General features: G+C 36.0%; 1 protein-coding gene across 4 annotated transcripts in view; it reads left to right on the top strand.

Annotated features, from left to right (window-relative positions):
- The window catches only part of LOC124399462 (IQ motif and SEC7 domain-containing protein 2), an 84,903-nt gene that overhangs the window by 24,854 nt on the left and 34,423 nt on the right, over positions 1–25,626 (top strand). Inside the window, exon 1 of one of the 4 annotated variants that reach the window (XM_046870368.1) lies at positions 22,932–23,088. The exons of the other annotated variants lie outside the window; for them this stretch is intronic. Within the exon in view, the coding sequence (XP_046726324.1) occupies positions 23,024–23,088 (65 nt within the window). The 5' untranslated portion in view covers positions 22,932–23,023. Of the gene's footprint in view, positions 1–22,931; positions 23,089–25,626 lie in introns of those variants that run through there. 4 annotated transcript variants of the gene reach the window in all.

Here is a 25,626-nt window from a genome sequence, read left to right as displayed (position 1 = left end):
AGGGAGGAAGGGAAAGCAGAGAAAAGCACCAGTGCTAAATAAGGACAGTTATAGTGCAGAAGATACTATTAGAATGTGGAAAAGGAATAAAGATAAGAAAAGCAAAAAGCATTAATACTTTGGATTAAATCCAATGTGCACTTGTCTTTCTCTTGGAATTTGATATTAAAGGTTTTTACAATCGATCGATCGATCGATAGATAGATAGATAGATAGATAGATAGATAGATAGATAGATAGATAGATAGATAGATAGATAGATAGAATGTAAAATATAATTTAAAGCCCTTATCCAGAGCGATTTACTGTACAACTAAGTAGTTCAAGGCTTTGATCAAATGCTCAACAGTGGCAGCTTGTTGTTGCTGGGATTTAAACTTGTAACCTTCCCATCCAGAGTCCAAAGTTTTAAATTTTGATCAATGCCTCCTCTCTCTCTCTCTCTCTCTCTCTCTCTCTCTCTCTCTCTCTCTCTCTCTCTCATAACTACTGTATATATTCAGTGTTATAAATGTTTAGACATTGAGAAGGTTCCTTAAATTTTAGCTGCCTTCCACAGTATCTAGGAGATTAATTTTAATAACGATTTGAGTTCTTATGAGTGTATGTGCTTGTTCCTGGGGCATGTTGGCTTCAGTTCATGTAAGGTTATTCAGTTTCTGTTTCAGAAAATTCCACAACTCCACCCGAAAAACTCTCGGGTGATATATTTCCGATTTTGGAATCACTCAATGAAACAGATCGAAGGCCAACAACCTGAGGCACAGCTGAGGAAAAGAGGATTTTGAGTTAAAACCAAACTGAAATATATAAATATGACAGTAAGGAAGGCTTATTGGGGATTAAAATGCACATACGTGTAGTTGAATGGATAGAAAGAATCTACTGTGCTGTTCTTAAATAAAATTAGCAGTCATTAGTCATAGCTCCTTCGATGATATTATAGATCTGGTCTTTAGTATCATCGTGCTATTTCAAACATTTTTAGTGGAATTGTTATATAAGTTATTGATATGGCGCTGCTGGTTGACGGTTGATTATGCCTCAAAAAGAAAATCAACTAATATTTGCTATCACTGCTTCGTTTCCTGCGTTGCATCCACCCAAAATGCAGGGGGGCTTCACACTTCGCTTATTTGTGCAGATAATGAAAAGGAGCTTGATTTTACTTAGCATATTTCCCCCACCCCGTCGTACTTCTGTAGTGTCTGGTGAGAATTCTAGTGATGAGAAGATGTGTTTGAGAAAAGGGCTGCAATTAATTGATATAGTGAGTTGTATCAGGATGGACCTTGAGTTTGAGGCATGTAATTTGGAATAACCACCAGACTTTCAGCTCCAGCATCATAAACCACTGTGTGTGTGTGTGTGTGTGCCAAGTACAGAAAAAGGGCCTTGACAGACATGCTGCATTCCTGTTGGCAAGCCTCAGTCACTCACGGCCTGCGGCATGTTTACAGGACTGGGTAGATTGGAATAATAGTGTCAGCTTGTCAGAAAGTGGCTGTGACTTTTACAGTATACAGAAAGAGGGAACTTGGTATATTATATTTGTTGTGGACTGCATTTGTCCAGACTTTTTTTTTTTGCTGTATTCATGTGGAGTCTGTCACAGGTAGGTTAAAAATAACTGCTACAAATTGAACATGGTCTCACCTGGGAAAAAAAAAAACTCTTCTGATTTCTTCTTGATACCTGTGAATTGTCTGCCTTTTCACCTCATACATATAAGTAGATCCAATATAAAGCAGGAACTTCATCAAACCATGAGATATTGGAAAGTGAAAATGTGCAGTATGAGCGAGATAAGAGGTTCATACAACTGGATCATCCAAATAATCTGTGCTTGTTAAGCATTGCAGATCTTGTCCATTTGCCTTTATAACATTGCAGATTTTCTATTAAAGGCTTTATGCTGTATTTTGGAATGTGGAGGTTTGCACATTTAGCAACAAGAGCAATAGTGAGATCAGGTCACTGATGTTGGATGAGGAGGTGCACAGCATTGCACAGAGGCATCGCGTTTGGACCCCTTTAGCTCCATTGAAGCGTAAATTGTAATTTCATAGCAAACAAAAACATTCATCAAAATGTCTTTTTCAAACAGTTTAACAGTTATGAGTGTGATGGTTAGGTTTTGAGGCACAAACCTTTGGCCATGAAGTCATTCATCTACTTCCTATTGTACATTTGCAACACTTCCTATTTTGAAAGATTCGAAAGGCCAGAAAAAGGTGTGTAGTTCTGTTACAGATTTCACAGTTAAACACTTTCTCACGAAACCTTTACAATTTCTTTAGTGCCAGTGAAGGGAAACTGTAATTGTCAGTATGATTGGGTGCTTCTAACTCTATGGCAACAGCTTGGGAAAGGACCAAATTCGTTTAATGGTTAGGTCTCCACTGGTCCTATAGTTAATCTTGAATATAGACAGATCTATGTATTACTACTTAGGATTAAACATAAAACAAATTGACTTATGACGGAGATGCATTCCAATGACACTAACATGGCCTAGGCGACCCAGGAGTCCTAAAGAATCAGTATGGAGTAGCATACTGTAATTTCATTAAAAATGTAACAAATTACAATACATCATTTAGCAAAACAATGCAATATGCACTACCGTAATGTATACATTTTACATTATATATCCATGTGGCAGCAGGCATGTGCAGGAGCGCCAGTTCGTGAGTGGAGGGTAGAGCCCGATGCGCTCTGTTTCATTGTCTGGATGTGCAGATAAAAAGGAGAAAGACAAGAGCTAAAATTGGGCTTTAAAACACCAAAAACACAGAATAAAATCAACATCGAGACAACTGAAACCTGTCGACCACTGGCAAGAGTAAGACATCTCACGAGGTGGGGATACGTACATATTGGCAGTATCGTATGCAAATTATAAGGCCGCATGAACATTTAAATATTTTAAAGCATTTTTATATCTTTATCCTCATCGTATGATCAAGAAATCGTAAGTCGAACCATGTAACCTGAATTCCTGCATGTACTGTGACATTCTGAAGCAGAACATGATGCTCTCCCTTCAGAAACTGGGCCAAATGGCAGTTTTTCAACATAATAATGACCCCAGAACATACCACCAAGATGACAACTGCCTTGCTGAGGAAGCTGAATGTGAAGCCACACAAGCTCCGCTTTGCATAACTTCCATATAAAATGTTGAGCCCGAATAATGGATTTCAACATTCATTTTTCAACGATGTTCATAAGCAATTATTATCGATTTTATTGATTAGTTGTTGCAGCCCTACTATATACAAATCTTTTGGCTGAAACCAAGTTTTTCTGAGTTTATCAGGCTCTAGGCAATCCCAATCCCACACTGCTGCTGTAAAGTAACCAAGTTACTTAGTCCTAAAAATAATCCAGTTGTGCAATAATGTTCTACCTTACAATAACACATTAACAAAGCATATTTCATGCAGGCCTAGAGTTACAAGTGTGTGTATGTGGTGTGTGGGTGTTATTTATTCTTACCGATTTATTATTGATTGCACTTTTGTGGTGATTGAACCAGTGGGCAGCTTCGTAATGTGGTGCATTGAAATGCTGTTTGTGTTCAGAATGTGTCCTGACATGAAAAATAAATCTTTGTTGTGTATTTTGTTTTCAATCGTTCATAAATACAGTATAAAGATATCTGTTTCAATGGCTGTGTAAGGCTTTTGAAGAAGATGCAGAAAAGCATTTATGTCCAGAAATAGGCAAGTTAAAATTCAGCATTAATTTTTTAGAAAATGTTTGGATATAATGATGATGGGGATTCTAATATTTCCATTGTAATACCATGGTTCAAAATGTGTTGGATGTAGAGCTACATTATAAACTGCTTTATTTTTTTAATACCACTGCAGATAAACATGTGATTCTCCTTATTAACTGATATTTATAGATGTTTATCAGAAGGTTCATCCATGATTTTACACAAACACAAGACAAAAACAAGAGCTTGACAAGGAGACTTAAAATAATAATGCAATGTCGAGTTTTCTGCATAAAGCTAAAAAAAGACAGCACTAAACTTACAAAAGGTATTAAAGATTCAAGAGATTACTGTCTTATCTACTTATGTCTCTTACACAGTACCATAAAATCCTCCAAGCAGCCTATGACAATAATTAAGGACATAATGAAAAACAGATCTGCAGAATGCAATGTAACATTATAGAAAGGCATATGCAAAATCCTGCAGAGGTAGAGTGTGTCCATGTTGGTATACCCATTGTAAAGGGGTTCATGTGTGTGTGTGTGTGTGTGTGTGTGTGTGTGTGTGTGTGTGTGCGTGCAAAATATGCAGAGGTAGTCTGTAGTCATTGTTGATGATGACATTTAAAAATGCAGTAGTCGTCTCAGATCAATTCCTTCAATACAGTATATAGGGCCCAGTAATATTTTGCACAGTATTGTAATGTCTGTAACAATTAGCTAATTTAAAGGAAAGAAAAATGCTTTTTTAATCATTGTGGTTCTGTTACACTGTCCCTAACCACTAGAGGCTGTGTGCATCACCTCAATGTTCTCCCATACTAAGACTTAGGTAACTGTATGATTTAGTACAGTACAGTACATACAGTATAGTAGACCTCATTTGTACCTTTTAGTTATCTGTTTAACAAATATCACTCTTGTGCTCCCATTGAATTAGCTATGAACTGGTCTCTCGTTTATTTTGTTGTTTCTTTTTTGTCGTGATGCTATGGGTTTTTCACTTTGCCAGTTGTCTGAAAAGCTGCAGTGGGGTTTCCCAGCATTTCTTTCGCACCTTCTTCACTTTGGGTCAGGCCCACAGCATCTGTCTCTACCTAAGTACAGCTGACATGGTTTAGTAGGTTTCTTCTCATATTCTGCTTTTGTTGAATGTATTACTGGATTGGATTTTTTTAAATCTCCCCAAATACATTCTGTTTAGTTTCTGCAGATGGGGTTTCCTTCTGTATTTCTACTTAGTCTTTATTATTATTATTAGCAAAACAGTGAACATGTTGCTAAATGAGGTCTTTGGACAAAAAAACCCCTACATATCAGACAAATTGGTCAAACAAAACAACAGGGCTGGAATTGGGTTTGCTCAGTCTCTCTGGGAAAATTTTTTTCCCCTCTCAGTGCTTCCTGTTTCTGACAGCCAACCTTAAAATATCTTGGTCTGCATGCAGGCATTTCACTGCAGACATGCAAATGCCACAGCATACAAATGTTACTGAAAGTGTTAAAGAAAATCTTGGCAAATAACACACTCGACCCTTCACAGTCAACAGGATGTCTGGGCTGCTACAAACCTTGGAATCACCATGGACCATTTACAGGTTTTACAAGGTCAGCAATTCCCACACTTAGTTGTATTATTGTGATGATGACCTTGTAATGTTTCTTCTTTTGTTGATGAATTCCTCATGGCACTGTTGAATCTGCTATTTGGGTTATATTCATTGTCCCTCACAGGGGCGATTCTAGGATTTTTTTTAATTGGATGGCATGGTGGGGGGCAAGAACCAGTCAAGGGGGGGCCCATTGGAAAAGTCATCATCAGAAGTAGGATGACATAAAAATGGCACTAGACAAATGCCTGGTCAGCGCATCTCTCTTTTTATAAATAAAAACCATTGAACAGACAATAATTGTTCTCAACTGCACTGTACTGCATTTACCCGTCTTTAACATGGTTTCTTCTTGAAGAAACCTTTAATAAATTGCTGCTGTGCCTGACTTTGTCCCCTTTCCATTTTGTTCCACAAAATTCTGTCTAAAAAATAAACAAACCTCTTAATCCTCTTAATTTAAATCCGAGGCGGTTATTGGACATTGCATACAAAAATAAAAAATATAAAATGACTATGCAAAAACAAATGTTTATTCAATACAAACAGGTATTTACTATTCTACATCTCAAAAATTTAAGTGTCAGAATGCTAACATTATTATAAGAGTTTTTTTTTATGTGAGTTGGTTTATTTAAAAGACATTTCGAGATTTCTATTCATATATTAATTATGTCTGTGGCAAGTATTCACTGATATTCAGGTTGTTTTATTTGTGTCCAGGAATAGGGATGACAGGGACGGCAGAGAGCGCCCTCTGTCTGTTTTCTTTATTTTACAAAAGCACAGCATTTCGTTGTTATTATGAGTGTATATAAATAAAACTAGACCCTGTACAGATTCAAATAATGTATTGCTTCTATCTGTACGATCAAAAAAAGACAGTAATATAAATTTGTTTGAGGGGAAAAATGCCACAAAACGCGCCGGTACGTTTGTCGACCACAAAGGGTTGCACGGATGGTTGTTTGCTTAATAAACTACTATATGTCTGTGGTGTGTGAGAGCCAGGAAATGATACACCAGTGGTAGATTGAACAAGCTGCGCATCGACAAGAAATCGATTGGTGGGAAAACTAATATTGATCATGACAACAAACAGATTAAAACTAAAGTAACAAGCCTGGTTTGAAAATGTTAGAAGTAAAAAGTACTGATATAAAGTAAAAGGTAAAAGTAAAATGTTAAATAAATAATGTAAAGTACTGAAAGCAAAAAAATCTACTTAAATATAAGTACAAATACTTCATTACTGTTCCCATCTCTGCATTCAAGGACAAATGATGCAATGTTCATGTGCATGTGAATAGTATTCATAAATCATGGTAGAGTCTTCATTAAGCTAATATGCTTGGTTGCTCATGAAAGCAAAATGAAGTAACTAATTGAAGGTGCTTTAGCAAGCATTTGTTATGGTGGTAGTGACCAATTAGCAGGTGATTGTGAAAAAAACATGCAAGCAAATGAGCACAGGTGAACGTATGATTGTGTATGTGAGCAGTCAAATGTGATTATAAACTCCATGTTTTGGAGAATGAGCTCCCATCTTCAAACAAATAAGCACACCTACACCTTGGTGGGAGGGCAGTGGAGTGTGTGGTGGGAGGGGGGGTGTAATATAAACCTTTCAAATTACAATACGATCTAAATGTACATGTGAACAGGATTTGGTTGTAGGATGTAACTGACAAGGAGTTGCATATCGATATCTGAAACCTGTGGGGTTCTTTTAAGTTTGTGGAAGTGCATTATGTTTCTTTGATTCCTTCCAACACATTTATATTTATATGACTTATGCATTTTTTTGCCATACACTGCAGGTAAATCACAAACGTAATAAAAACCCTCCCATCCTGCAAAACTAACCCAGTCCATTTGTTGAAATTATGTGTTCCTGTTACAGAAAAGGGTTTGTGACTGAACACCTTTGTGTTATTTCAATGCGTGGAAAATGTAAACTGAAGATTGAAACAAAAGAATTAGCTAAATTAATGACATTAAAATATTTCAAAAGAGTCAAGTCAAGTCAAGTCAAGTTTATTTGTATAGCGCTTTTCACAACAGACATTGTCTCAAAGCAGCTTTACAGAAATCAACAGTCAAGGTGAATGATGTGCATTTATCCCTGATGAGCAGCCAATGCGACTGTGGCAAGGAAAAACTCCCTTAGATGTAATGAGGAAGAAACCTTGAGAGGAACCAGACTCAAAAGAGGAACCCATCCTCATTTGGGTGACATCAAGAGTTTGATCATAAATCTTTCAACAATACAGAACACTGGAGAGTGAGAACTAACATGAGCACCGGAGTATAAGATTATAAGTAAATGTTCTTTCAACAGTCTTTAGTATAAAAGTAGGAGCTACTGAGCTCAACATTTGTGATCATCACAGATCCAGCATCAGCTTCTCCATGCCAGAGCCTTTAAACACTTTAGGAAGTCCAATGTCAAACTCCACACATGCAGTGGGATCCAATTGGCACTGGTACGTCTCTAGATGGTTCAGGATGTTTGTGAGTTTGGCATCTACTTCTTTAAGACTGTATTTTATCAAGTTATATGATGAAGAATATAATAAAATTATATAGTAATAAATTAATATATAGATTGTAATAATGCATAATGTATTTTGTAATAGCAGACTAGGCCTAATTGCATGTTGGAACAATATTAGTAATTGAAAAACAGAAAACTGTATGTGATGTTGGTCTGTCAGTTTCTGCTGTTCTTTTTTTTAGCAAATTACAAACAAATTACAACAAATTAGCATATTAAATATTTCAACTTGGGCCAGAGGTTTGTAAAATCTGATCAGTATACCCATATATGCTTGTTGAACATCTAATTGCAAATCCATTCCACTAGAATTTTGAATAGGATTTGTTTATTTAGCCACAAAAGCACTAGTAAAGTTTTAGGTGATATCAGGTGTCAGGTGATATCAAGTGAGGAGACCTGGGCCTCAGTTGGCATTCCTATTCATCCCAAAGGTGTTCAGTGGGGTTGAGGGCAGGGCTTTGTGCAGGTCACTCAGTTTCTTAAAGTTCAACCTTAACAAGCTTTGATCACGGTTTCGTGCAAAGGGGCATTGCCATGATGAAACCGATTCGGGTCTATGTTTCATTAAAGACAAAAACAAAGACATTCTAGACAATGTTGTGAGAGCACTGACTAAGAGGACCCACATATGAGTGTGATGGTCAGGTCACATACTTTTTGCCAGGTAGTGTATTAATAGAGTATCTATTTCACATGCATTTAATGGAGGGCATTTGTAATAAAAATATCGAGTCAATGATTGTGGAACGACTCTCTTTGTATCTGTTTGTTGTTTCTTAATATCTATATCTGTCTCTGTATTAGGATTTAAACCCAATACATGTATACAGTAGTCCCCCTGAACTCACGGGGGGTTACGTTCTAAAATTCTGAAAATCCGCAAATTTATACTTTAATACACTACTGTGTTTCAAAAATATTTTCTGAAATCTGTTAATGAAAACATAGTTTAAAATGTTATTCCTAACGTTCCTGAACAAATTTTAAGATAATCCGCAACTTACTGTAAGTCTGGTTCCAAATGAGAACAATTTCCGAACCGTGAATTATGGGGTTGGACTGTATAAACTAGTACCTCAATTTAAACCTCTGTGGTCTGACCAGACAGTTACTAAGGATACCGCAAATGCATTGTATCATATCAGGGGTGCTAGCTAGGGGTGTGTAGCATAAACAGAAACGAATAGAGCACATCATGTTCATAACTGTATTGTTCTTTGGTTAGAATGCCTTATTTGTTCAATTGCAAACAATAAACTTGTATTTAGGGATACATCTTATCATTTATATTTGTTTTGAATTTATATTTGTAATATAGCTAATTCCCTAATGCTGCTTTGGTACGATGTCTATTGTTAAAAGCACTATACATATAAAATGGAATTAAATTAAATTGATCAGTTACATCCTTTATTAATGATTATATGAATTGAATGCTCACATTTAGAGGTATTTGGCCAAGCAAGTGCTATCCAGCCTCATGTGCACTGTGCTTGTTCAACTGATTTGTGGCATGACAGCATACTCATCTAATTTCTGCAGTTTCTCCACATGCTCACAGTTCATTCACACATCTGTGAGTGTGTGTGTGTGTGTGTGTGTGTGCCCAGAAGAGTGAAGAGGAATGCAGCCATGCATTTCGCCTGGAAGAGTGAGAGTGTCAGAGAGGAATGATTGAGCTAGAAAGGGAAAGAGAAAGGGAACGAGTCGGTTAAGTGGATTGAGAGAGGGTTTTTTCTTCTCTGGTATACTGATACATCTATAAGATAAAGATTATTTAGTGAGACACCTCTCTTCACTGGTAAGGTAATGTTTATTCTCTTACTGCATGCTTTCAGGTACACACCACTCTTACACTCTGTATGTGTTTGATAGAATATCTGTACTGTAATGCTTACAGTAAGCATGTGTGCATGTATTGTACTGTAAAGGTGCAGTATAATATTTCATGCCATTTGCTTTTTTTTATATTTGTGTGGTTAACTGGACTGCACGCATTTTATCAACAGGATCTGCCTTGTCCTGTCGATATCTAAGTGTCCGTGTGGGACAGTTTCAGATACAGATTGCAGCTCGGTAGCAATAGCACAGCTTTAATCAAGCTTAGCATAAAGGCCTTTAGCATTATGTCTTCATTCTGTTTTTCTTTCTGCCTGTTTAGCAATGCAGTGTGAGTGTTTGTAGATCTCTATATATAATAATCTCCAAAATCATACATTGTTTTGAACATCATTGTATGTGAATTTCCTCACTAGTTTATTTCAATATGAGTTTTATTTGTGAGTATATTTATGGCAGGCTTTATGTAAAGGTTGCTGGAAAATAAACTCCAAACCCATCAGGGCCTGAATGAAGTGAAATTTAATGTACCGGAGCGAAGCAACTCTCAATAATTTACCAGTATGGACTAGCACTGTGCAGATGCACGCTTGCTTTGGTGGGTGCTGTGGGGGCAGAGTGGAAACGGAAAGAGCAGGATGTTTTCCATCCTCTCACTTTTGTGCTTTTACTGAATTCTTACTGCTCTAATGCTGAGGGAAACTGTGGGAAGAATACAGAAAAGAGGTCGCACATCATTACGTTAGCCTTAAACAGTCAAGGAAAAGTGCAGCTCTTTGATAATGAAACTTGTTGTTGCTCCCTCTGACAGAATGTGTGGGTTTAAAAAGGTTAAGGAAAAAGCATCAATAACAGCTTTATGCACTGAGGATTTGATGTCCTTCTCCTGTTTGTGGGTAGACAGTGGTAGAAGTGATACCTTTTTTCATTATGTATGTGTATTAGGTCCTGATATGATTTTGAATACACGTATTTACACTTGTAGTCCAGTGTATCTCTGCTTAGGCAGACTGTACTACCTATAATACCTGAATATGTAAATAAGCTCAAAATCTTCAAACGCTTTAACTGTTATGTAATTTCTTATTTTTTTATTTTTTGTGAATAAGATGGTGGCTGCAACCAAAAGTAGGGATTCTTTATGACCTTTGTGTTTTAAAAGCACAAGCATGTACACTCATGGAGTTGCTATTGGAAGGGGCTTTTTGGTTGTCAAATGTGATTTGCAAAGAAGAATCAATTTGCAGCCATTTATAACATGTGGCTAACACACCCTGTCCAAGCAGCTTATTAAGATTAAAACTGCAGTCAACTGATGTAAATAAACAGGAAGTATATGTAAACAATCTATTGTTATTTGTGTTATTGATATTTCCAATTGACAGGAGTGTGTGGGTTATGTGGGGTATGTGCATATGTTTCTGAGAGAGTATATGGAAGGATAAGCCTTTGCTGATGAAAGGGAATGAAGCAGCCGATTAGGTAACACACATCGAAGCCAGTGAAGTTTCTGGATCTGAGTGCACTATGATGCAATGTTTTTATTCATGTCTTTACTCCAAGTAGTGTAGTGTTGTCATTTTTGATGTAGGAAACAATATAGTTTATTTCCCATGTTCAAATCTTGCTTTGTTTAACCAGCTGCTGAAACACCAGCTGAACTGGTCAAGTGGGTGGACCTTCTCTTCTAGTTTTGGGAACAAATGACTTGTTTCTAAATTTTCACTATTACTATTTTATTGAAGATTTCACAATAATAAGGCATTCAGGAGATCTCAAAATGTGTAATGATTAACTTGAAAAATCACTTACCATCTGGCCAAAAAAGATTGACTATTTTTATCAGCTCTGCCTGTGTGTTTGCTGCTCATAGTTAGTCGGATCAAGCTGGACATTTTTCAGCATGGTTTTCTAATTTTTTAATTCTATAATTAATTCTAATTTTATAATTAATATTCCCAGTAATGTTATATGTAATTGTACTAGTGACTTTGAAATTAGCTTATATTGAGTACCATATATATAGGCATGCAGCCAAAAAAATGCTCAGCTGTCCTTGACAGAGTTACCATAGCAGCTTTCCACCATGACAGTAAGATTCATTTAATCTGTGTATATAATAAATACATTAATAAAAGCTAATGAAGTGAACTGATTTGTGTAAACCATTCACATTTTATGAGTCCTGACCAGAATTATTAAAAATATTAAACGATTCAAAATGATTAAAATAAAATTAAAAGAATAATTCAACACCCCAGCTTTTTGCCATCTAAACATTGCAGACTCTAATGTCGTGTTCAAATGATCGCAGAATTTGAGAATATTGGAATTGCATAATAAAGACTATATGGACAAAAATATTGGGACATCGACTTTTCCATTTTCTGGAAAAGAACCAATCTGTGGTTCTTCTCCAAACTTTTACCTCAAAGTTGGAGGCACACTATTGGTTTGGATGCCTTTGGATGCAGTAACATAAAAAAATTCCCTTCACTTGAATAAGGAGACTCAAACTTGTCACTGCATGACAATGCCCCTGTGCACAAAGCCAGCTCCATTAAGATATGGTTTATATTGGATGGAGTAGAAGATCCTGAGTGGCCTGCTATAGAGCTCTGACCTCAACCCCATTAAAACACCTTTGGGACGAATTGCTGACTGCACCCCAGGTCTCCTAACCCTACATCAGTACCTGGCTAGCTGAACTAGCACTAATCACTTCAACACACTCCAAAATGTAATGGAACAGAACAGAATAGAAGAGTGGAGGTTATTATAGCAGTAACTAAATTGAGTGGAACATTTAGCATGCACATTCAAATTTTATGCTGTCGAATTTTGTCCATATAGTTTATTTAGACCTCTGTGTGTTTGAGCTACAAAGTGGGAACACCTCCCTGTTCATCTTTTTTCCTGCAGGAAGCAATCCTGCTGACTATAATGAGTAATGTCGTTAACTGTATAGTCAGTATTATAAAAAATGTCTGTCTATGTATTGAATTAAAGCAAATACGGGTTTATACAGTGTAACCTATAATATAAGACCAGTCATGTTGATTTGATGTCACTTGCAGACATTTTTCTGCTTTTTTTCCACAGTTCAAAAATGACCAATTACTGGTCAAGATGCTTATTTGATTTAACTCAGTACAAATGTTTGTTATGAAACATGTACAAAAATATTTTATAGATTTTATATCTAATATAGTCTAAAAATAGACTATTTGTGAAGCTTTCTATTTCAGAAATGTTCACTGACAGAGCAGATTAGACTTTTATTTATAGGCTGAGTCGGTTTTATTTTATTGAGCTTTGTATTAAACCCTCTGAATTCAAGAGAACAGTTAAATTGGCTAATAAATTTAAAAGTTCAATTCTAAATATACTGTAATAACCTTGATAATAGTAGATTGTATTTTTCACCACTGTAACTATAAAAATAAAATGTCACCCTGGTTAAGCCACAAAAACTCTTAAGGGGGCTAAGAACTCCACTTTGAGACCCCAAAATATAATAAAATGAACCATGGCTTTAGGGCAACAGACCTCTAGGGATTGGTTTCCTGTTCTAGCACAGCAAAGCCAGTTAATGAAAGTGATAAATTGAGTCAGCCATGTCTGACCTTCCAGGACTGCAGTTTGACTCCCTGCTGTAGATGGTCACACAGAGTATATCTAGAGCACGAGGCTCATTATGATCTCAAATCAAATCCATGCCTGAGCAAATTTAGTAGCTTTGTTTTTGTTCTGGTACATAATCAAGCCTTCAGACACATTGATTGACAGCCAATGAAAAAAACAACAAACCCACCAAGGACACTCAGCATTATCAGCTGAATTTAGGGCTATGCAGAAACTCTGGCAAAATGCTGTGAATCAGATACTCTGTAAGACCAATAAACACGCCACTGAGTGAAGCGGCAAGGACATGCATAATGAGGACCCAAGGTACAAGCTGCACATTGAAATCACAGTCCTAGTTAAGAGTCTCATTACCTGAAATAGTTTCAACTTAAAATAAAGATATGTTTTTTAAAAAGTCATGAAAATTAAAAATGTTTAATTGGCTCATTGGAGAAAAATGAATCCAAGCGGAAAATAAATTATATGACCAAATGTATGTTGACACCTAACCATAACACTCCTAACAAAACGCTTTGAATGCCTATTTCAAGATTTAGTCCATCTTTGCTGTTACAGTAAGCTCCAATAGATTTTGGATGTGGAGTTCATGCAGCCACAAGAGCATTAGTAAAACCACACACTGCTGTCAGGTGAGGGAGCTTGGGGTTCAGTTGATGCTCCAATTGATCCCAGAGGTGTTCAGTGGCGATGAGGGTTTTGTGCAGGTCACTAGAGTTCTTCCACACAAACTTTAACAATAATTGCACAGTGGCATTGCTATACTGGAACATACTTGGGCTACTTTGTTGGAAGGAAGGGAAATCTTTATCCAGCACATAAACAAGATATATTTTACAATTGGGCCCCAAAAAAAAGATGATCTGGTGTGCACATACCTTTGTCCTTGTAGTGTATATCCAACACTTCCTGGCAAAGTTTCCCTGCATGATTAAGAAGGGTCAGATGGGATTGTAATAAAAAGCAACTACAAGGATTACAGGTTACACACTTCATAAATGTAAATAGGAGGAAGCACAAAAAGTGTTGGTTGTGAAAAACAACAAAGCTACAGATATGTTGCCTTTTCACATACAGACATACAGACAATAATGAATCAGCTACTGTTGATCAATAGTCACTTATAGCTTTTAATACAGAACAAAAAAGAGGAAACGACAGCAGAGACGATAGATATGACGAGAGTGTAAGGCTATGTATATAAATAGCTATATTAGTAGCTGGACCGTTCAGGTTCTGTATGGATGAACAGAAAATACTGCCCAATGGATATGCAAGGGGATATCTTTGAATTTTATGTATGTAGATAAACGTAGAGTCTTTAAATGTATTTGCATTATTCATCGACAATAATGCTAATCAATTAGTAAGCTATCCAGCAAATAGCTTGTTTTATTTGTTTTCCTGTGCAGTTTTGTTTTAAGTTCCATTTTCACTCCCATCCAATTAAATTGATTTGCTCACATACTGCTGGAGACTCTGTGCTGAACTTTGATGTGCTCAGTGCATTACACACTTTAATCAAGTCAAATATGCTTTTATTGTCATTTCTTTCATCGCAGATGTAATGTGAAGAATACAATATTGCTTCCTCACAAGCACAGTGCTGTGCTGAACATTGTCAGACAAGAGGTTTAGAAACCTACTGACAGACAGTCAGCTGATACAGGCTTTTAACAATGCAATATAAACAACACAGTGTACAGACAATGCATTCAGTACAAAACAAACTTTATTGCACAGTAGTATCACATGTACTGAATTGAGTGAACTGATTTGAGGGCCTTGTCTGTGTTTAAGTTCTTGCCCATTTGCCTTTGGATGTCAGCATTGCCTTTTATATATACATATATAGAAAGACCTTGGTTGTCATCTGTTACACCACTTGACTACTTGTGCTACAGCTGCAAGCCAAAACCTCACCTACTATATTTAAAATCTGCTAAGATGTCATGATTTAGGAAAAACTGGTAGTATATATCAAAGTGTTTGTAGAATATTAAAGTGTTGGTAGAGGAATGATGCTTCTGCTTTATATTTTTTTGTCCCATACACAGTCTTGTTTATTTTATTTATTAATAATATTTTACATTTTAACTGTCTTATTGTGCTATAAAAAAGAAGTGTGCTGTCACAATTGCAGTGCACGTGCAGTGCGGATTAAACAGACGGTTACTACAAGGTTTGAATCAGCACTAACTAAATTAATACGTTGTTGATTACTAGCATGTATGATATGTATGGTGGCTTTACAACGCTAGTAAAAGTATTGTATTTATTGTTATAAATACTCTTGTACTATTGGTATTGTATTTATTACATATTGTGTGATTATTAAAACAATTCATAATGCTTACTCTCTAAATACTCATGTCTAGTCAATTTAATTACTATTCTAAATGAATGTAGTGTCTTTTAATAACCATAGAAACTTACAGTTGCGCACAGAGTGAGACAGTTGTTGTACATTTCATAATGTACAACAACTTACCTTCCTGAATGAATAATTTTTGTGGCATTGAACTTAAGTATGGTGAAAATGTTTGTTTTGATAAAAAGTCCGAGGCACAAGATGAATTTAAAGAACTGGTGAAGATAAAGGAATATTAAATGAGAAATATAGTAAAAAAACTGCACGACATTAACACCTACAGCTTTATTATTAAAGAGATGCAACACAAGTAATTCACACACACTCAAGCAGAACTTACAATTCATTTAAATGAATGTGATCATATTGCATGTGTTTTTTTTTTATGTGTGCATGAATTAAAGTGATCAGTTTCCAGATATTAAAATATAATAAAAAACAAAATTACCAGTCATTTGTATCCATTTAGTCAGTTTTGCACTCCAGACATCAATGACAGATTTAATATAATTCATTAAAGTTGTGTTATTCACACCAAGCTGTGGATTGTCCCTTAAGCTATATATACAGTATATATATATATATATATATATATATATATATATATATATATATATATATATATATATATATATAGCTTCACTCAATGCCCACTTCACATATGATGTGCTCTTTGTGAATATTGGTTGCTATGGCTTAGCAAGTTGATGCATTTGATGTTTTAAAATCTTGATACATGAGACCCATTTTAACTTGTTCCTCTGTGTATCTCTGCATGACCCTAGTTTTAAGCCAAAGGTATACTTCCAGTTCACTGTTTTCCGTATATACTTATATCTCATTTGGATAAGTTAAATTAACTAATTTATTTAAAAAGCTCTTTATCGACACTGATTTGGCTTTTACTTTGTGCTTTTTACAGCAATATCGGTATAATGTCGATGGTCAGCTCTGTGTGATGGTCTATGGTCAGCCTTCCAGGCACTGTTTAATACCTTAATGGGTATTAAATTCTTAATGATTGGACTGAGACAAAATAAGAATTGATGGTATGAGGTACAGAAGAAGGTATGAATTTAGAACAGTGCAGTTCTTGGGTTAGGAATAAAACTGTAAACAAACTCAAAAGTGTAAAAGTAAATATCCCTTGTATTAGAGATTATTTACTCTAATATAAATATTTAGATTCTAAATATTTAGATTCTAGCCCAGATTCTAGCAACCCACTACTGTGCTTACTTTGACTCTGTTTATTACCAACCACAAAAACATTGTTCAAACCTTTTCTGGCAAGAAAAGATCTTATGATTAGCCGCCTTAAACTCTCAGTTTAATATGCAGCTCTTGATTTTAGAGCATATTATTTAGCAGCTATGTTTTATTAATTTTTTTTGTTACAATAACATTATTTTATTAAACCTCTTTTATTATTTTCAGCATTAAGCCAGTTTCGAAGTTGTTTCACTCAGAATATGTTTCACATTTGTCAATTGAAGAATTCATATTTAAAGGTAATATCAGTTGTGGGTTATTTGTGAGAATTCTGCACACACTTTGTGAAGTTTCGCTTATTCACGGCTCTCATTGAACAAAAACAGACCCTTTGCTCCTCATTTTGCTTTGTCCATACCTACTTTTTAATGATTTACTGATTTACTTTTTTAGCAAAATTCAATACATCTTACATATATGTAATGGCTGTACATAACACATATGAACTAACTTTTGTAAAAAAAAAATAATAATAATAATCAGATATCACCTTTTTTACTAAATTATTATTATATTTTCTATTTACAAAAAATGCTCTATTTTTACCTTCCCATTTCATCTCTTGACACTCTATTCACTGACACCCATACAGCCTTATACAGATTTTTACAGGCTTTCTTCAGCACTATGGACAGGTCATCAAGAGCATATAGTTTATATAAAAATGTTAAACTAGTTTGGAGTGTTGCCATGGTGTTAATGCTTTTGTGAGATACTGTGTGTGTGTGTGTGTGTGTGTGTGTGTGTGTGTGTGTGTGTGTGTATATATATATATATATATATATATATATATATATATATATATATATATATATATATACTGTATCCCACAAAAGTGCACATTCACATATTCTCACACACACATACACATGCATGGATATATTTATATATATATATATTTATATATTTATTTATAGTGGAGGGGGCTTTGCGTCGATTCGTGTTTGTGTGTATGTGAGCATATGTGAATGTGCATGGGAATAATCTGCACTTTGAGCCCTCCTATCTTGCGACAAATTCAATAAGACAGTGTGAAACCTTGGTTGCCACAGCAACACCACTCTCGACCCCGGTTCGATGCACCCTCCCACATCCGTTACTCAGTAACCGTTACCAAGCAACCCTCCCCTTTCTTGCTCGCCTTCATTTCTCTGTCTCTTCCTCTGAGTTGATTAGAAAAAGGAGAGATGGAGTGAGTGACAGCCATGGATGGAGATATATAAAAAAGTAGAAACACAAGAAGGTGGGAAGAAGTGAGAGAATTTTTTTTTTAAGCGTAATTGAGATTGATGGTTGCAAACTGAAAAAAGTGAGGAGGAAAATAGTGATAGATGTATTATAAACAGGAAATAAAGAGGAAGGGAATGTGGTTCATATTATTTTGTATTGTTCACTAAAAACCAACCGATGCATATCTGTACTTTACTTTGTGTTACGTTTCTTTACTATAACTTTTAACATCATGTAAATTAATTGTAAGTTGATTTGAGAAAAATGTCATATATGATCGATTTTTTTTTTATTCCATATGGTATGAAATTGCATTTCATTAAAGGATATTTTGTAAAGGAAAACTGTTAGCTTTAGAGTCTGAGTCTGTGCTCAAAGTCTTGTTCTTGACATTGACATTAGTGGACTAATGTTAGGTCTTTTGCTGTTCTACCTCAATCTTCGGTGTTTTGAAGAGCATGTATATGAGTTTAAATGTACTTCCTGACAGCTTAAACCAATATGGCTATTTTACTCGGACCCCTTTTTATCAAAATGGTGTTTCCATCCACAGAACTGACTTCTGAAAAATATTTTTTCCAAAGATTTTGGTTTTTCACCAAATTCTGTTTAAACTCTAGAGACTTTTGTTTGTGAAATTGGCAGTTTCTAAAATACTGAAACCAGGCCATCTGCCACTAACGTCCATGCAACAGTTAAAGTCATAGAGATAACAGATTTTTCTTAAATCTGATGTTTGATTTGAACATATGAATATGAAGCTCTTGCATATGCCTGACTTTATGCATTGTGCTACAGCCACAAAATTAACTCATTTGATCACTGCATTGTTGGTGTTCTTGGTTAATGTTTTAAATTAAAAAAAAAAATATTTAAAACAATTAATATTATATGCTTAAGATGCTAAAACTAGAGCTTGTGGTGGCTTTTGATTTGTCCTGCCATGCCCTACCTGGCAAGAGAGAGAAAGCCACATATTCATATCTTCATTTATAATTTCAAATTTTGTATAAGATGTATGTTAGATATTTTTAATCTGTAAATTTAAATGAACAATAGAGATTATACATAATTTAGATTTTTTTTTTTTAAATAAGGGCCAAACTCATGTCTCATATTTGAGGCCACTGATATTACAAGCATGTGGCTGTATTGCTTATAGTCTGAATAGCTGTATTATAGTTTTATTATAGTAAATAGAATTGTTTATGGTCTGACTGAGTACTATAAAATAATTTGTTCTATTTATAATTTTAATCTTGTAAGTTTCAAACTGTATTCAACTTATATTGAGTGATGAACTACAACTGCATTAATTAAGCAGTTTTAATTTTTTTATTAATATTATGAAATCACAAATGAGGGGAACTATTGCAAATTTCTTTTTGATATAATACTGCTTGAAATAATGCACATTTATTTTTACACCATGACCCTCAGTCAAATATGATTTTTGGCCCTTCATATAAAAGAGTTTGTGCATAAAATAGAAGTGATGTTACATGATCATAGTTTGTAAATGTAAATGAGAGTGCTAGCTAGCTAATTCATTTATATTTTCCAATAAAATAAATAACAAGATGAGAACAAGCCAAGCAAAAACTAGACAAAGTTGGACGTTTTTTTAGGAAGTACAGAGAGGAATATTCACTATTTGAATTTTTGCATCTGAAAAAAAATGCAAGACTAGTATAAAGCCTTAAAGTCTGGGTCAAGTTAACCTGCTTAAAATATGGTGTGTTTGTAAAAAAAGTCAGTTCAAGTGTTTCTGCTAAAAAAAAAAAAAGCTTGGGAAAACCCTGGTTTAGCACATGGCTTGCTCAGAGAGTTGCTATGTCTTCAGAAGCTTTTATTTTTAAGGGAGGCCATGCTGTTGTTTTGTGATGAAGTAGAGTTAAAGTAGAAATCAATTTGAATCATGCTCCATAAAACTGGCTGCTTTTTGCTGTAAGGTATAAAGCCCCTGAAAGACAGGAAATCTCTGGGCTCTCAGCTTTTAGACCCTTATTGGTGATTCCCATAGAATATTACTTGAAATGCTCATTTCTCAGAAACACGGTATATCAGGACATAAAGTATATTGGCCTGCAGCCAAAACACTGTCACACAAACATTACAAAGCCAAACAATTAAATGTAAATGTCATTAATCTGTATGTACGCAATATTAAAATCAGCTGAGTAAGGAAGTATGATCAAAATGGTGGTTGTAATGCAATTATACAATTACCGGAACAAGAATGAAAGATGGAGGCTCACATGTCCTCTTGGCCATCGTCATAATGAGAATGCCAGTGTGAGGAGGAGAGACAGTGATTATACTTGTGTCCCTGCTGGGAGGGATATGCTTCATTGGTCTGAGTGCACTGGAACAAGGCCGCTGAAAATGGATTAATTAATTTGTGTGTGGCTTTTTTGAGTAGACTTCAAACACTTAGACCTAGCATGTGGTTCAAACTATGACTCTGTGTGACTCAGATGATGATTGATCTTCTTTTCAAGGTAGGGATTAAAGAAGGCAAAGCAGAGACATTGTATTAAGCTGCACCACTGGGTGCTTTTCTGACTTACTGCGAGTATTGCATATGATCAAACCTTTCTTAAAGGGCTTTTTGAAATGCACTATATCTATAAAAATGTGAAGTTGATTAGCCTTTTGTCAGAGCCCTGATCTAAACCTCACTGAAAACCTTTGGGATGAACTGACTGACTAAACTCACGGCCCTTACGAGATGGTATCAAAACATTTAGAGACTAGCACTGTTTAAAGGAAGTACTTTAGTATTTACATTTACGCATTATCACCTACAAAATAGTCCCATTGCACAGTAATTTAGTGCTCCCAGTGTTCCTGCCACTTCTGGAATGTGTCCTTTTCGAAGCGTGTCAAGCACCTTCTGCTATTCACACACTGGATCTCGACAATGGTGTCAAAACGGCGACCTTTAAGCTGCATCCTTTAAGCTGCATCCTTATCTTCGGGAAGAGAGCAGTTCGCAGGAACCAAGTCTGGCGGATAGGCTGGGTGCATGAGTTGTTTAACGTGTGAGAAGAGCTTGGCAACAAGGTGTGCACGTGGTAAGAATAGCAGACGTGGTAAATCACGTGGTTAGAATAGCATCAGTTGTACAGCTCCCGATGTACACAGGACAATTACTTTTGCCAAACTAACTTATAAATATCTGCGCTCCCTGTGACAGTGCGTGCAGCCTTGTGCTGCCATCTGTTGGTGTGTTCCGAAACCAGTGTCTGAATTATAATAAATCTAGAGGTATGTTGCAAAATCTATTCGAAAGCCTTCACAGAACTTTGGAGGTTAGTATAAGAGCAAAGGGAGACCAATTCTGTATTAATGTACCTGTTTGTAAAGCAGGTACTGAATGGTTAGGTTTTATACACACACTATTTAAGTTTGGTATTGTTTGGTAATTAAGATAGGTATTGATGATTAAGTGTCCCTACAATTCTATTTAATTCATTGTATTTATATAGCACTTTCAACAATGTACATTGTCCAAAAGCAGCTTAACACGGATAATTTGGTGATAAAAATGAATAAGATGTGCGTTATAAGCGTAAGTTTGTCCCTGATGAGCAAGAGGGTGGCGACTGGCAAGGAAAAACTCCCCGAGATGGCATAAGGAAGAAACCATGACAGGAACCAGACTCAAGAGGGAACCCGTCTTCATCTGGGTTGCACCGAATGTCCATTTATTGCAGATATACGATGTTGCGGTGTACAGTGATGGTGATCATAAGCAAACTGTAGTCCTTAGTCAGTGTAGCAGACTACACAATATTTAAGTTTGTGGACACCTGACCATAAGATCACTACAGTCGCCACCGGCTTGCTCATCAGGGACAAACTTACTTATAAAGAACATATTCACTTTTAATCACCACATTATCCGTGTAAAGCTGCTTTGAGACAATGTTCATTGTTAAAAGTGCTATACAAATGAAAATGAATTCAATTGAATTGAATTTGTATGTGCTTTTTGAACATCCCATTCCAATCGTAGCTCCCATGTGATGTTATTATAACCTCCACTCTTCTGGGAAGATGTTCCACTAAATATTGTAGTGTTCTTGTAGAGATTTGTGCTCATTCAGCCAAAGAGCGTGAGTAAAGTCAGGTACTGATTTAGGGTGGGGTGAGGAGGCTTGGGGTGCAGACAGTGTTCTAATTCATCCCAAAAGAGTTGAATAGTATATACAGGACACTCGTCCACTATAACCCATGTAAACCATCCTGAAGCTTGCACTGTCATGCTGGTGCAGGTTCTTCTAGTTCAAGTGAAGGGAAAACAGCTTCCCGAAACTTCCTTCTCAAGTGTGCGACTCCAACTTTGTGGTAACAGTTTGGGGAAGAAGTACATATGGCTGGAAAAGTAGTGTCTATTTACTTCCATGTAGTGTATCTTCATGGAACTGTTTTGTTCAGTGATTAACAGGGAACATGGTAAAGGATTAAAAAACACTGGGTTTTATGGAATAAAGAAAGGATTTGATTGAGTTTAGTGAAGTTATATTTTGATTCGGGTGTGAATGTGAGTGCTGTGTCACGCCGGATTCTAGCGAGTCGGTTCTTTTAAAGGCGGAGAGGGAGGGGAAAGAGAGAGAGAGAGAGAGAGAGAGAGATGCTTTGACGTTTCTATCAGCTCTCTGGCTGGAGTTCATATATCAGAAAGCTTGCCTTGTATTCCTGTACCGGATACCGGAGACGCTAAAGTCATTATAGCGGGTAAAGCGGGGTTTTGTAGCAACAATGTGGTGCATCAACTGCGCGTCGGATAAGACTCCTGCTATTCTCAATAACAAGCTTGTTTACTGGTATGCTATCCTATTACTCTGTTTGTTTGTGTTTATTTCATTGCACAGTTGTCAGTCACGATTTTGGCTCGAGCCTCATGTGTGTGTGTATGTCTGTGTGTGTGTGTTTTTTTTTTTTAATCGAATCATTCATTGTAATCCTATACGCATCGGCGTCTCCTGGAGTGGTGTAACGGCAGCTGGAAAAGGACACAGCGTCACGGCGGGGTTTGTGCACACACTGCAAAACAAGTGTGTGTGTGTGTGTGTGTGTGTGTGTGTGTGTGTGTGTGTGTGTGTGTGGCAGAGTGTTGTTGCCTGTTTCAGTGTAACTAAAACCACATGAGAGGATGGCAGGCAGCTTTAACATGCAAATGCAGCATTTCTGTGTGTGTTAGTGTGGTGGATTGTGCTGCTGTTTCTGCTGCTTCTGATAATGATGATGATGATGATGATGCTGATGCTGGTACTCAGAGAAGATGTGTGGAGTCAGCTCGCATACAGATGTGCACTGTACACTGGGAGGCTGTACACTGCAGGCTGTCATTATGTCTCTTATGCATGAAGAAAGTGTGCAGTGCTAACATGACTTGTGTATCATACAGTGAGCCTTTTTGCGCAGTGAACGGAGTGAGAGGGAGGTTGGGTTTTGGAGTCGGGGGGTGTCGGGGGTAGGTGTGAGAAAAATGTTAGATGTCATGACAAAACAGAAATGATAAGGTCACGATGATAAACATGTGCATAATCACAATCTACTAATGCATTCTCTCTTTTTGTTACGGTCTTGAAAGTGCAGGTGTTCATGTAAGTCAGTGGGATCAGATCAGGATATGATCGGGTTGAGATCAGGGCAACACGGCGGTACTGAGCGGTCCAGGGTCTTTAGTTTGATCCCTAGCTGGGGTTACTGTCTGTGCATGTTCTTGCTGTGTATGTGCGAGCTTTTTTTGAAACTCTGATTCGCGATGCTAAAATGCCTGTGAGGATAAATAAGTATGTTATGTCTCACACCAGGTGTTCCTGGGATAGGCTCTGGATCTACTGCAACCCTAACCTGAATAAAAATTTGAATGATGTATAAATTGAATGAGTACAATATTTTCTATGGTCCCTCTTTTAAATGACAGAAAACGTAAATGACAGAATATTCCTTCCAGGCAATGACGTGGGGAGGTGTATAATAGTGCATGTAAGACACACATGATCTTTTGCATCCGTATGCTGCGCTGTTATGCAGTGTTTTGTTTGTTTGTTTGTTTGTTTGTTTTCTTTTCTGGGTTTTTTTTGACTGTCAGTTATTTTGTTTCTCTGGTCCATCTGGATTTACATAATACACAGTAGGTGTTAAATTAGCACGATTGGTGTTAATCCAACACATTGTAGGTGTTAATCCAGCATGTTTATTCACTGCTGCAGATTGTACAGTGTGTATTTTAATCTCAACATAATTTCTCTGCCCACTTAATGGACACATGCACTGTTTTGTACACCGACTTGACATCCCTGGCAATGTATGAATACATATATGCTGTCAAAATATTGGGTTTGTATCTTCGAACAGAAAGCCAGATCTTGAAAGCAGGAGCTGAGGCAAAGCCACTTTCTCTATAGTGCAAAGAATTTTAGTACACGTAAATATCTGCAATATATAGTCTATCATAATCTATATATAATCTATCATATTCCTAATATATTATAACCAAATTCAAGCTTTCAGTAGTGTTGAAATTGTCTTGTTTCCTGTTTCAGTGGTAAACATTTAAAGTTTTTTCTATTAAGAAGCAAAATGATCAGCCAGAAGTATAAAGAACAATCTCAGAGGAATAAAATTAGGTTCATTTGCCCATATTCAGTATAAAGATATAAGATATGCTAAGATACTATTTGTCACAGAATGTTGCACAGTGATATTGGCTCCATTTATTGTGAATTATCAGTGTTACATTTAATATAAAGTGCCAGCATCATAGTGATTTTTGTATAAATTATGAGTTAATTATACATTAATTTAAAACAACTATAACAATGTAAATGGACAACGAGGAGAAAAATCCTACTTTTAAAATTTAATTAGATTAGATTAGATAGATAGATAGATAGATAGATAGATAGATAGATAGATAGATAGATAGATAGATAGATAGATAGATAGATAGATGTAGTGTGATGCAAATGAGCATGATAATGATAATATAATTTAATTATGACCAACCTGAATCCCATCAACAAGTATAGAAAATGGATATCACTTTTTTTTTACTATACTCCCTGAGAGCTCATTAGAAGGAAAGCCAAGTTCATCGGAGATGTTCAAGCTGATTAAAAGCTCTGTTTTGATGGCAGCTAGTTAATAAATCACTTTATATTCATGTATGCCATAATGTCATGCAAATTCTAGTGTTCTATAGTCCTAGAAAACGAAAAACTCTTTGCAAATCTCTTTAAGGTTTATCAGTTGTTTATAAAACAGCATTATACTGACAGAAATGCTTCTAAAACTGAAGATAAAAACACTCAATTATACAATGCACCCACAATAGCTTTGAAAAAAAGTTCATA

Source organism: Silurus meridionalis, chromosome 17, assembly GCF_014805685.1.
Source record: "Silurus meridionalis isolate SWU-2019-XX chromosome 17, ASM1480568v1, whole genome shotgun sequence".
In the NCBI taxonomy this organism is placed as follows: domain Eukaryota; kingdom Metazoa; phylum Chordata; class Actinopteri; order Siluriformes; family Siluridae; genus Silurus; species Silurus meridionalis.
This window is presented reverse-complemented; position numbering and strand designations above follow the sequence as displayed.